This window comes from Cryptotermes secundus, unplaced genomic scaffold (genome assembly GCF_002891405.2).
Source record: "Cryptotermes secundus unplaced genomic scaffold, Csec_1.0 scaffold171, whole genome shotgun sequence".
Classification (NCBI taxonomy): Eukaryota; Metazoa; Arthropoda; class Insecta; order Blattodea; family Kalotermitidae; genus Cryptotermes; species Cryptotermes secundus.
Window position 1 is genome coordinate 921,713 of NW_019726223.1, and position 14,112 is coordinate 935,824.

Here is a 14,112-nt window from a genome sequence, read left to right on the forward strand (position 1 = left end):
AAGAAATCCGCTGAGTCGGTCGAGTCAGCTTATTGGTAGGATAGTCTGAATCGTCTGAATATTATTGTAAATATACACTATGAAATTAGTTGCGGAACTAAAATGAACCGGCATACTGATATCAAACGGGAATCGGAGCCTCCCGCAGAATTGGAGAGTCAATTTATTTTACGGCTACCACCGGTACGTACAATTAACACGTGTATGTTGTCTGATAACCTAAATGAAGTATTTCATGTTAACATTTCAGTCTATGATAGCAGCGGTTACAGTCTTTATAAATTGCGTCATTTCGTTTATTTTAAGTAATTTTGGCGGCTTGGGTATGGCAGTATAAACAGTACAACTGATATTGAGGAATTTCACAGCCAGAAGTAGGTTACGTTGCATAAAGTTTTGAATTTTTATTTAAATTGTAGTCTTAGTTTCGAATAGCTATTGTAGTTCATGTGACTGTAATTGTAATTTATTTCGAGTTCCAGATCCAATAAAACTGGTTACAAACCATAGGATATAGAACATGTCAATCATTAATTAAAATATGTCAAGATAAGCAGAAGAAAATAAACTGTCATTCACACAATCAGCCTGCAACAATAAAGAAACAATAATACAATGAATTGTATTTTTATTTTAGGAACCGGCAAAAGTTTTACGTGAAGCTTTACGAAGTGGTTCAGTTAATCTGAAGGACAGGTTAATGATAAGGCTTGAGAATGACATGCGTTATGGAGAAGTTAGAGTGGACCATCGACTGATGCATGCAAAGGTAAGATGCTACCTAATTGTGAATTAATGCATTTAACCCTGAAATGTTTTTCAAGTGATTATGTGTGCACGTTTTACACGGATGGTCAACCAGTCTGCTGTAAAACTTAAAAGGCCAGGGACTTTGATTTTGGGGTATGAGGCATTTATAATTTATTAAATGGCGCTGTCAATAGCTCATTCTATATAGTGTGAAAAGGTAGAAAGATTAGTGAACAGTAAATTAGAAACGATATGGAAGGAAGTGGTCATCACCTAATTTGAGGTAATGTATCAGCATTTGCCAGGAGAGACTGATGAAAAATCCAGTCAGCTGTTGCTCTGGCTGACACTAAGCTGGGCACCTCTTGTGTACAAGGTAGAAGCATAACCAATTCAGCCAATTTGCTTGGTGTAGTTGAAGCTGGTGATTGTGTTTTATTTTTACAGGTTGTTGATATTCCAACAATAGTTGAATCCTTGAAAACTATTGACAACAAGAGCTTCTATAAGACAGCTGATGTATGTCAGGTATGTTTCATTGTAGCATTTAGTAACACTGAAATTCCATTCATCAAGGTTATAGAATATAATATAATGGACTTCATCTGTACAAAAGTGACAGAATAGGCAAATGAAGTTCACAATTTCCCACGCATTTGAGAGCTTATACTATACCCTTTACCTGCTTGGAACTGGGGTAGCTCATTTCGTATAGAGACTAGGCTCTTCACTGGGTGACCAAGGAATTGGGGTTTGGTTTGTGGCAGGGGTGATAGGTTTTTCTCTTCTCCATAGCATCCAGACTGCCTATGGGGCTCATTCATCATCCTGTACAGTGAGTACTGGGAGCCATTTCTTCAGGGTTAAAAAAACTGGGGCTTGAAGTTGACCACTCACTTCTGTGTAATGCTGAGGTCACAAATAGTGGAGCTGTACTTCTACTGCTGATACATTTTCATGGTGTGGTGCTTAATTAAGTACAGTGATGACTTTGTTTTACCTTGTATGATCCTATTACTTCTTGCTGGAGAGATGGATTGTATACATCCTAAGGAAACTGGTGACTCACTTCGGGAGGAGAAAAATATAAAAATTCAGATAATATTTATACCAAAGTTATGCTATTTACAAGTTTATAATTAGAGAAAATAGTTTAAAAATTGATTGATTAATTAATTAACTGTGATAACCCTATTATTTTAAAATGAATCTTAGAAAAAGGGATAAGAGGATGTGGACTGGATTCATGCAACTTGGGCTATGGTCTAGTAGCAGGCTCTTGTGGACATGTTGATGAACCTTTGAGTTCAATAAAATGGGCAGAATTTGCTGGCCTGCTGGGCAACCATAAGATTCTTAAGGAAATGTATGCATCACTGAGTCACTGAGGTGCTACTCTACAAGTATGATCTTAGTAACATCTTACAGAGCTTATGCTCATTATTCAGTATGTGATGTATGTATGGGCTGCTCCCTGCATTGCTGCTGTCGCTATGTTGTAATAGTTCGGTCAGCTTCTTGCCCTGACCGGTCCCCCCCCCCCCAAAAGAGCCTACAGTACCCATTGGATAGGAGGTTGGGTGGACCCCAGAGCCATTCTGGACGATGCAGAGAAAACAAAATTCTTGACCCTAACAGGACTTGAACTCCAACCCCTTGGTTGTCCAGCCCATAGCTAATTGCTATCCCGGCTCCAATATCCTAATGTTAATACAGAAAACCCACCTCTTATTTACATCGTCCATAATTCTTTTGGTGTAATGTGTGTAGATGTTGGTATGCAAAGAAGAGGATGACCATACAACTACAGATGAAGAATCGCCAGTAAAAGCCAAGAAGAAGGATCCTAACAAAGTGGACAAGAAGTTCCTATGGCCTCATGGTATCACACCACCAATGAAAAATGCACGCCGCAGACGGTTCCGCAAGACATTGAAGAAGAAGTATGTGGAGGCTCCTGAGATTGAGAAAGAGGTGAAGCGGTTGCTTCGGGTAGACAATGATGCTGTCAGTGTCAAGTGGGAGGTTATTAATGAGGATGATGATAAACTGAAGGCTGGAGTTATCAAAGATGAGAATGGAGGCCTTAGCATGGGTCAGAATGGAGACATGTCACTTGAAACTAGCAATCAGCACAGTGTTGATGTCGGTGAGTGAATGTTTCTGGAGGTCACATCCCCTCACATAATTTAAGTTGCTGGGTAGTTTGTATATTGTGCCTTTCCTTCATACCTTCCTTTTTTTTATGAGGTGAATTGTGTATAAGATCTAAAAGTTTATGACGATGGTATATTAATATGATGATTGTGTTTTTTGACCTTATCATTGTTCTGTCTTTTATTTAAAATATGTTTCGAAGACTGGATTCTGTCTCCATCTCCAGAGATAGAGAGTAGCTCTATAAATTTGGCCTAACTGCATGGGTTTTTACTTTAAGATGGAGACAGAATTCGCTCTCTGAAACATTGTGTTTCAAATAAAAACAGGACACTAGATAATGTGCAAAAACACAATCATTGTATGAACTATATATGTTGAGTGCCATACTATCAGATTACCTATTGGTTTCAGCTGAGCATGATATTTTTGGGGAGGCAGTTAGTGACTCAGAAGAGGATGAAACTAACATCAATATTATGGAGCTGGAGGATGAGACTAGTCGTCCGTCTGCTGATGACAGTCGACTATCGGATTCTGCTTCCTTACAAGTTAGTGCCTTTAAGTATGACAGTGAGCAACTGACATAGGAAACATTTCATAGGCTATTAACAATGCTACACTGGTACTCTCAACTAGTGTTCCTTGGCTTAAGATTTTCTCTAATGTAACAGTTTCAATGATCCAAAGTCAATCAACTCAGTGATAAATTTTCTTCACTTAAGATTTTCCAAGCATTGAATGATATGGATGCATTCTGTGAACTACAGATGACTGGGGAGGATATGCCATGGTCTTCTTCTGGATCATAATCTTCTGGAATATGACACTATAGGTATGATAGTACCAACATGCTGGAAGAGCCTGCTGGCTTCGTCTTCATATTAGAACCTATAGGATTTTAGAAATATGCTTAACCTTTAAAGTGCAGTAGTTACTGTATGTGCCATATGCTTTTGCATTAAGGAAGTTAAGCATTTTGCCCATACAGTATTCAGGGTGTTTCACGAGTTGAGGGCATAACTGCAGGAGGTGATTTCCTAGGTCTTTGTGATCAAAAAAGTTCATATAAACATGTGTCCGATTTTGGACGGTTACGGAGTTATGACCGTTTTTTCATTCTCGTACACGCCCTTGTGTGAACTGCATCTGTCAGCTGGTGGGTTGCTGTTTTTAGCCAGCTACAGACAGAGCGCTCTCGTTATCTCAACACTTGAGAGGTACCTAAGGCAGGGAGGTTTGGTATGTCCGGCGCAGTTCACGGCCGCACAGCAGCCTGTGTTGCAGCCAGCGGTGGCATTTTCGAAAATCAGCTTTAAGCACCAATAAATTCAAATTAAAGGTAATTTCGCGAAGTTAACTTTACACTCATACTTTAAATGTATCATGTATTATGCTGGTTTATTATTTTGTTCCGTTTATTGTCAGTAATCATAACCTTGTATTCTGAGTTTAAAATGTCATAACTCTGTAACCGTCTAAATCGGACACATGTTTATGTGAACTTTTTTGATCACAAAGACCTAGGAAATTACCTCCTGCAGTTATGCCCTAAAGTCGTGAAACACCCTGTATTTATATGTTTTATGTTATTGTCAGAATTATTTCCCTAAACAACATTAGTTGGTTGGGCTCTGTCTTGGGGAAGAGGGAAGTATTGTGTTCTCTGTGAGGTACAAACTTCATTTTTAAGTATTATTGAGATGAATTTCAGGCTCCAGAAGCTTAATTCTACTAGGCACTTGATAAATTGTACAGCCATACAATTTGCTTTATACAGATATTTAGTAACCTAATAGCAAATATCAAGATCAGAGAACAAGACTAATATATTCTTTCACTTGTTTCTTACACCTTACAGAAATTATTAAACCATTTGTTTATTAAATGCTTAGTACATTTAAAGCAAGGGTAAAATTTCCTTGCCACCAATTTCTCATCTTTGGATAATGGACTGGAGCCTTGCATATGTCATTTGTTTCCAGGGTGTGTCAGAGCGTCCAAATCGCTCTCAACCTCTGGTGACACAGTTCAGTAAGGAGATGTTCAGTCCACGGGGAATATTTATGCCAGAGCGTGGTGGGAGGAAGCACCCAAGTGGCATATCCCCTCTCACCTTCCTGAAGCAAGAGCAAGCCCATCCGCATGATTTCAGTCAGCAATCAAGTGAGTTTCCTCATCGGGAAACTATTAAAACAGAGCCGCTCACATTTGACTTCGATATACTGAAGACTGAGTTGAACAGACCAGAGGAGTCCGAGTATGGCAGTACACCACAGATGTCACGAGGTGGGATGTGATCTTGTTTCTGAAGAAGTTCTATAATGCTTGTCGATAGCTGATCATTATTAAGCATAATGAGTAGCAGGATCTAAGAACTAAGGGAACTACATAAAACCCCTGATCTGGTAAGAAATTATTAAAAATGAGCAGATGAATGGTTTGGTGTAGCTCTTGGGTCATGTTCAGGAGGTGCTTAATTTAAACCGGCTGGGACGCAAGTCGTCCTGTGGTTTTTTATGGTTTTCCCCAATCCCTCCAGGGAAATGAAAGCCATGACCACTTCCTTTCATATCCTTTCCAGTTCATCATTCATCTGCCATCCTATCATTCTATGCTCTATAGTCATGATACTGACAGTGTTGTAAAATAAACCGCAAGAAGAACTGAGGGTCTTATATAAATCCTCTGATCTGATAGTGGACGTTAAAAGGAGAAGATTGGAGTGGGTGGGGCATGTGATTAGCAGATCAGAAGTTGTAGGTACTAATGATGTGAATATTTGATATAATATCCTTTTATTTATTTTTCTTGTGATGGATTTGTAATGATGTCAGTGTCAAGATTATATAGCATCGAATGACTGGATTATTGATGGATTGATAAGGAGTTTGAAGGAAGCATTTGTGGCCTTACGAAGATACCGTCTTGGTCTGTGTTCTCAGGGACTGAGAACCACAGAAAACCTGAATATCTGGTATTTTGGCTGATATTTGAACTCAGCACCTCCCAAATGCTCTAGACACTACACTAGGCTGTTTGATGTTTTCTTGTTGATAATGTCCATCAAATAACAGAGACAACAATATGAATATACACATGATACAGTGTGCACCTTCTGAACCTTGTTTTCTTTTATGTAAATTCAGTTTTTGAGGTTTGGCTACATCATGTACTGAAGTTGTTCCAGTGTTTCATCATACAGTGGAGTCTCTGTATTCAGGGTGATTGAGGCTGAAATCATATTCTTCTTCCTCCTTGGTTCGCTTACTCTTTGACCCTGAAGATGGAGGTAGTATGTTCCTCAGAAACATCAGTAAACTTCCAGTGCACTACGTAGTATTCTTAATGGTCACCACTATGACAACTTAAAATCTTTCTATGTTCTCTTTTGTCTGTAGCAAGTATTAGAGCCCAGTTAGATGTTCTTCAGCAACAGCTGGCAGATCTGCGGAATAGACGTCAACAGCAGGAAATGGAGATTGCCAATATTGAGAACTATGCACTACGAAAGAGGTTCCAAGATATCCTAGACAAGTTGTTAGTAGAGCAGATGGAGAAGGAGCAAGAGGTAAGTCCATGCATCATTCAGATATGATGTTTATGCACAATCAGAAGTACATTTCTGCGTCTGATTCTTTCCTCTCTTAGTCTACTTTTCTTTCTTAGGCAAAAAGCATTAGACTTATGAGATTACCATTGGAGACTAAAAGGGGTAGGCCATCATTAAGATTAAAATACACAAAACTATAACTTTGCCTGTAGTTTTGTGAGGGTGTAAAACTTGGTCTCTCACATTAAAGGAAGAACATAGAAAGTGCCTACAAAATTTTGTTGGGAGCACCTGAAGGAAAGAGACTGCTAGGAAGATTTAAATGCGGATGGGAGGATAATATTAAAATTGATAAAAAAAATAGGATGTGAGGGTGTAGACTAGATTCATCTGCCTCAAGACAGCTCAGTGGCAAGCTTTCGAAGAGCGGAACGAGCCTTAAGATTTCATTACATTCCAAAAAATTCTCAAGTGACTGAGCAGCTGTTGGCCTCTCAAGAAGGACTCAGCTCCATGGAAATACAAGGAATCCACCCACATGTTTCTGGTAGATCGTCCGATCAGTCAACCCAGTTTGTATCTCTCTCCCATCTGGACTTCCATTATCACAGCAGAAGTCAAAGACCGCTACTCTGTCCAGTGTAGATATGTGTGAAAATTGTGTTTTTATGTTAGTACCATACAGAGAATTTGTCTCTTTATTGATGACTTCTCTTCTGAGAGTACTCTGATTTTGACTATAGCTGTGAAATAGTGCATGGACATAGGTACTAGGCCTCATGTGTGGAGAGTTTTAATGATTTTAATGTCTATCTTAACTCTTACAGATGGTTTATGCTGTGCTTGGTATTGTCACATGTTTCCTAGGCAATGTGACAGATTTCTTGGGTCTTGGATTTGGAGGAATATTTATTGAACAATCACTCTTTGCACTCACAAATACAATTATTCACACCTATAATGTCTTCAGATGTTTCCTCTTCAATGTTATACACTCTTGTACTACTAATCTTGGTGAAGTGTCTTCCGCTCTGCTCAGAGCTCAACTGTCCTTAGCTCTCATCTGATATGAACCAACTGAGCTCCTGTCGGATATGAACTCTACTGGTCTCTTGTCAGATACAAACTGGCCTCTTGCCGAAGTTGGACTGTTATATCCTGCACTTGGGCTGAATAGGGAACACCTTGTCGAAGGGTTTAGTTCTGCCCGATGTTATGCAACAGATCTCTTGTTGCTGTGGGAATACATGTTTACGGCCTCAAACAGTTCATTACAAATAACAGTGGAAACCCCACTGTTAGACTTTCATCTCCGGGACAGCGATTTCCTAGGAATTGCTAGCCGTTGACCATCGATGGACATATTATTTTCCGGGTTTCCTGGCGGCACGTCACAGTATATATATGCTATCTTGTGTTGGTGTCCTGAGATAGGGATTAGCTTCATCATTTGGGCCCAGCTGAGTTCTTTCCATCTGAAGACAGAATCCAGTCTCCTAAACAATGTGTTTTAAATAAAAGTACGATGATGGATTATGTCCAGAAACACAATAATGTTGTACATTCTTGCCTTGTGCCTCTAGCTGTGGTCAAAGTAAACCCTTCTGACCTCTGCCTACAATGATACAGAATCCATTTCTGAAGTTAAGACAGCCAAAGGGCAGATTCCGTGATCCCGTTGATATGGTAGTCGTGAGAATGATTGTTGGCAGAGGGGATGTACACCTTAACATGGGCTTTGAACCATGAGGACTGGGGAGGGGGGGTGATATTCTCACATTAACAGTCATATCTTTCGTAGAAATGAAGCAGAAAATTTCACTGGAAATCACACTTGGAACCCTGTGAATGAGAACATAAATCTTATCCTGACATCACCAGGACCCCACTCATGATTTAATATATTTTGTATCTTTTCACAGTACCAGGATTTGACGGTATTACTGCAGTTGTCATGAAGTCTTGAAGATCAGTGCACCAGGAATGTCTGTGAAGACATTACACTGTAAGATTACATCACTGATACAGTCAGTTAAAGTTCAGCATATTGGGCAGGGGTTCCTGATCACCAGTGACTGTAAGCCAGAGTAGTGAAATAAATATACAGCATAAAAACAGGCTGCTTTAGCCCAGTGAAGCATAAAATTCTTCTCCATTACAAAAATAAACAGTTTAATGTCGAAATAAGTGGTATATACAATTACAATTGTACTTTAAAATGTTGGATGGTTCAGAATGTTTCACTGTAATACTGGTATTAATAAATACCCTATTGCCTGATGTGAAATGTGTAATCTAATCCATAAGAATAATTTAAAGATAGTGTATATAATCTTTACACTGAAAAGGCGGTATAAGCATAATACCTGACATTACCTTATGCCTGTTATCAGTCGTTGCTTTGGTTAGTGTCACTGAGTTATGACTATACATGGTGAAACCTGTGGAAAACTCACAGATTCAAAAAACACTGTTGGGATGGTATTTATTTTGTTTTATGAAGCTGTCAGTATCCAGCAAGAATGAATAATGAACTGAAAAGAATTTGGAAGTGAAAAGTGGTGATCTAATTGAAGTACTATACCAGTATTGGCTTGAAAGGATGGAAAAGAACAACAGAAAACCTCAGTCAGAGTATCCAATGTGTGGGAGCCTACCACAACGCATTTCCAGGCCAGCTACCAACTTCTAGTCAACTGGCAGAACAAAGCATGTGCTAGCCAATCAGCATGGACTTTGGCAGCTCCAACACCCATTGGGCTGAGCACTGCTAGTTAATAGTGGACAAAGATGCAGACCACATCATACTAGTCAGTCAGTCGGAGCTACTCTTACATTGAGACAGCTCAGCAACAGCGAGTCTCCTAGCAGCAACACTGTCAGCAGACTCTGAGAGCGGTTGCCTAGACCCATTGGAAAGTCCACCACCAGCACTTACTGCTCTATGGGCCGCTCACAGTCACATGACTGCCAAACGAGGGCCACTGCGGCTGGAGCTTCACCGGCGTTCAGGTGTGCCCTGCCTTAAAGTTATGGCCCATTTAGCCCACACTCTGCTTGCCTGCTCGTGTGTAAGCTCTTCTTCTAACAGCAATAAATATGTTATAGAAATTTACATGGTTCTCTCCAAGTACCAGAACCAACATCCCACAAATGTATTAACCAAGGTTTGAACTAAGTGCCTATCAAATAAAGTCTAGAGTGCTACCATCAGTTCAGCCTGTTCAGTGTTTCTTCAGTCAAATTTAAGACATTAGTGAATTGTACTGCCTTAGTGGCTCCAGTGGGGGAAGTTGGATGGAGGGTGTAATCATTCAAACCTAAGGAGGAATATCCAAAGAACTGTAATTAACATGTGTCAGCAAGTGAGAGGACACAAAGGCCATTGCTGCTTAGTTCAGTTTACAAATTTAAGGAATGATATCACAATTATCATTTGATAGGCACCAGAAATGAATTGCTTCCTTGAACATGTAACATAGTATTGCAGTGTAAAAGTCTTTGATTGCACGTGTTCAGAACAAGCATTCTGGAGTCGTCATGTAACATGATAGCTAGCAATTGCAGACCATATGCAAAAATAATGAGCTATTCTAGACACATGATACCCAAGTGGTAGAGCGAGTAGTTCATTGGTCAATGTAAAAACTAAAGACCAACTTTATGTTAAATTGAAACCAATCAAAGTGTAATAAGGGGGTCAACTTTTGCAAACAGAAGTGTTCTGAAATTTGGAAGTGTCATGACGCTTGGCTTACACTCATGTGTAAGTCTTCAAAGGGGAAGGAAGTAAAAACTTGACCTTCATAAAGAACTCTGCCATAGCTCTTCAAAAGGGAAGGATGTAAAAAAACTTTGAATCTGTAAAAGACTCGATTAACAAGCAAAGTTGTGAATAGTGACTGATACATAAAATGATATTCAAGTGTTAAGAAAACAGGTTACTTAAAAATTACTGTGCTACTCTGCCTGCCTGAGTAAGATCCAGTACGCTTGAGAGATGAATGTCTTCTCATGCCAATATTTAGGAACTAGTCATACAAAGTTAACCCTTGAAAAACATGACCTGATGGTGGCACAGCTGGAGGTGTTAACTACACACAGAATTTCACTTGGAAAATCTCAAGAAATAGGACATATTAGGAAAACTAGGCACAGATGTGAGGATAATATTAAAACATAACTTTGGGAAATGTGAGAATGTGAACTGGATATAACTGTCTTAAGATTTGATCCAGTGGCAAGCTATTGTGAACACAGTAATGGGTATTGAGCCTTTGAGTTCCATAAAGCAGAAATCTGACAGTCGTGAGAGGAACGAGGTATACATGAAAGACCCTGCATCATGTGAGTAGCCATTGACTGCTCCAGTCTGCTTACAATTAGTCTTGAGCAGGGCATGTTTTCATTGTGTTTGTGTGGAAACAAACAAAACTAATGTTATGAAAAAAGCAGAAAATTGAAGCAATAAACACTTTCAGTTGCTAATAAAACTCTGCATTGCAGTCTCAACATCTGTTAAGAAAATTTACCTCTAGACTATTGCACTTATTCTATTGAGCTCTCTCACCAGAACTTTCCATGTTCATAGTGTCCATATTCACTGAAATCATGATCTCAGAGTGATTCTGTAAGCCTTCAAAGATTTCATGGCTACAAAATGCAAGTGGGGATGAATGGAAGTTCTTTGTAGATATAGTAGTTATAGATGGGAATTTTCAATTGGTATTTCGCTAGTATCCATAGACAAAATGTCTGCCCATCTATCTGTCTTGTGTCATCCTGTTTGTTCCAAACACGCAGTTGTATAAAACACAGTAAATATGAAATATGTTTCCCTTGGGAAAAAAAACATGGAAGAATTCTCAATTTTGCCATTTGTTCAAGTAAATTTCTTTCTCCAGTTCTTCCCCATAAGAAAAGCACTAGGAATATGATAACAATGGGTATTAAACCTTCATATGTTGTTATGGTGACCAAGGTGATGAATGTTACAAAGTAATCTCCAGGTCCAAGGACCTAGAACTGTTATACGTATAACCATTACAAATGAAAAAAATTTTCGGAATCTGGAATGTACACTTTTTTTTTGCATAATTTACCAGTACTATTTTGCTTCCAAATTACATAGTTCATATGTGACTTGACCTGCATTATTTTTGCAAGTTACTGTTTTGGAATTGCAGAAATGATAACACCATAAATTGAAGTACACCATCTTTAAATATGATACCCTACTAACTTATTGTAAGCAAGCTGCTCAGAAAATCTCGGAGACTCTGCCCAGTATTTGATTGACCCAACTCAACAGCTTCACAGATATCTTCTGGAACTAGAATCCTTCCAGTTCTAATTCCTTCAAGGATATGACGTCTCTTGTCAGCCAATACTTTAGACTGTGCCTGGAGTTCAACTTGCTGCAAACTGGTTTTACCTCCCCTCATCCTGTCCCCTATAATTTTCCGTAACATTACATCCACTTGGTGGATCACATTTGTTGAACAGATTAACTTTGATTCCTGGCGCACCTCAAAGTCATCTAGGGGCAACACAACAGGGTGTTCAGAAACATAATTCAGAAAGTGAACAATCTCCTTTATTTTTGTGACTGTCCATGTTTCAGAAGGAACTGTGAGTGAATATGTCTCCCACGGGTTATTCTGTCTGTCAGGGGGTTCCAGTCTCTTGGCCATTCTTGTTATAATTTCTCCCGGTACAGTCATACCTGGGTCCCGACTCAAATTATAGTTCAAAGCGTCACTCACACTGCAGTGGACAAAAAGCTGACAAAAGCTCAAATTGTACAATTTGGCAAGTTGGTAGTACTCATATCGCATACTGCGGTAGTACATATTATCATCAAGAATTACATACACTCTTCTTCGTTTCTCACTCTGAGTTATTTTTAACAGTTCTTCTCTAACAGATATTTCAAAACTGTTCACTGTGTTCTGTTGTTCCAGCCCTTTCAAATAAGAGACAAGATTTTTTACATAACTTACAATGCCCCTACGAGCTTCCTTCCACTGACTGCTGTCATCCTGGTATCTGAACACATTGGCCGGTATCATTCTATCATAACATATGGGTATGGCATGCTGTACAATATCGTTTGATATTTTACATGAAGTTTTAAGATACTCAACAAGGGCACTACAGAGTGTAGTCTTCCCACTTCCTGGCAAGCCTATGAATATTACAAGACAAATTTCAGTTTCTGACATATTCTACAGTATTCCTACTGATTATAACATACTATTTCTGATACAGAATTCTTTGGTATTATGTGTCAACAAACATCAACTTTTTTTGGTTTCACTTCCTTCACTGTGTTCTGAAGATTTGTTTTGTTTCTCCAATGATTCCTGTAGAGCAGCAACTTCTTCCATCCTCTTCTTTGCAATCTGTGGTTGAACCTCAATGTAGACTTCCATCACCTTCTTATTGACTTTGACATGTTTATCTGCACACTGGGTTACACAGAGAGCCTGGGAAAATAATACATTCATATTTACAGATTTTTATGATTTCCTCAGAAATCTTACAGGCAAAGTTTACATAGACAAAGATGTTGTATTTTATTGTCCTGTCGCACTGATTCATATTCATGATGTGTATGTATTAACAGTCTTCCAATCCCATTTACCACTTCTACACCACATGCTTCAGCAGTATGCTGCCATCTTCTGGTGTATCGATCCGTCAACTATTTCACTGCTTGCCCTTATATGTCCATTTACAAATAATATTAAATTTGTATACATCTTTATATAATAATAAAGTTTATGTATTTAGACCTATTATCTCATTGTATGCACTTGAAGATTGTTAATACATACATATTATGAATAGACAAAGATGTTTGGTTTGTCATAATTCTGAGGGGAAAAGCTGTCTTCCTTAAAACCAGTTCTGTTATTTTGAAAACTTTCATGGAGGCTGGTAAGCTGATTCAGATTTACAATTACTACAGAAGCCCTAAATCTGAACCAATATTGAGTACACAGCTAATGGCATATTTCAAGTACATTGTATTATCACTGAATAAAGTACATGAACTTGCAATAATTTAAATTCATCTTGTGCTTCAACATCTGTTGCTTGCAATCAACCTCCCATTCGTACACTGGGAGTAACAATAACTGTTTTATTTTTATGGAAGAGGAACAGAATATCAGGTCTTTCCACTTTTGTCCTTCGTGGAAGATGAAAGTAACACTGGGACTTCCAGAGCATGCATTATCATAAATTAAAAAAAAGTAATACCTCTTCCTCCGTTAATTCTCTGTTATTAAACGTATTAACACATCTCAGAAAACAGGATTCGGACATGACATTGAAGTGTTGCAAGAAGTCTTTGAACTGAAAATAAAAAATATGATCAAATATGAGGAATGCAAACGCCTGTCCTAATCGCAATAGTTTTTTCTTTCACTTTCATCAAAAATAACGTACGTTATATTACATTTCTTAATGATGCGAAATCCAATGCATTGGGGTCCATCTCGAAAGTACGCTGTTAAACGAACAGGTAAATAAATGAATACTGTTTACAAATATTTAAAAAGACACATAGCACATTACAAAATTCAATACTTCAGATCCCGAAGTTTGTCATCCTGATTAATCAGTGTAGCAGCCGAAATGTTTAA

The 14,112-nt window shown here is 38.6% G+C and overlaps 3 protein-coding genes across 4 annotated transcripts; 1 reads left to right on the top strand and 2 right to left on the bottom strand.

The window, feature by feature from the left end:
• Position 1: 1 nt before the first annotated feature.
• On the top strand, positions 2-8,740 carry LOC111863885 (transcription initiation factor TFIID subunit 7). 2 transcript variants are annotated; one of them, XM_023850677.1, is made up of 8 exons: positions 2-183; positions 638-769; positions 1,198-1,278; positions 2,521-2,899; positions 3,322-3,458; positions 4,893-5,196; positions 6,309-6,478; positions 8,383-8,740. In XM_023850677.1, exons 1-8 carry the CDS (start codon positions 103-105, stop codon positions 8,416-8,418), a joined length of 1,320 nt encoding a protein of 439 aa, XP_023706445.1. In that variant the 5' UTR covers positions 2-102; the 3' UTR covers positions 8,419-8,740. The 2 variants fall into 2 exon arrangements, with proteins under 2 accessions (XP_023706445.1, XP_023706446.1); XM_023850678.1 differs by having other exon boundaries at positions 4,893-5,073.
• On the bottom strand, positions 8,417-12,704 carry LOC111863886 (L-seryl-tRNA(Sec) kinase). Its single transcript, XM_023850679.2, has one exon. It carries the CDS (start codon positions 12,682-12,684, stop codon positions 11,698-11,700), a length of 987 nt encoding a protein of 328 aa, XP_023706447.1. The 5' UTR covers positions 12,685-12,704; the 3' UTR covers positions 8,417-11,697.
• Positions 12,705-12,739: 35 nt separating this feature from the next.
• On the bottom strand, positions 12,740-14,086 carry LOC111863888 (mitochondrial import inner membrane translocase subunit Tim10B). Its single transcript, XM_023850682.2, has 3 exons — positions 13,926-14,086; positions 13,727-13,822; positions 12,740-12,948 (listed from the first exon to the last, which is right to left on the bottom strand). The coding sequence occupies exons 1-3, from the start codon at positions 13,962-13,964 to the stop codon at positions 12,760-12,762; spliced, it is 324 nt and encodes a 107-aa protein (XP_023706450.1). The 5' UTR covers positions 13,965-14,086; the 3' UTR covers positions 12,740-12,759.
• Between the last annotated feature and the right edge of the window lie 26 nt (positions 14,087-14,112).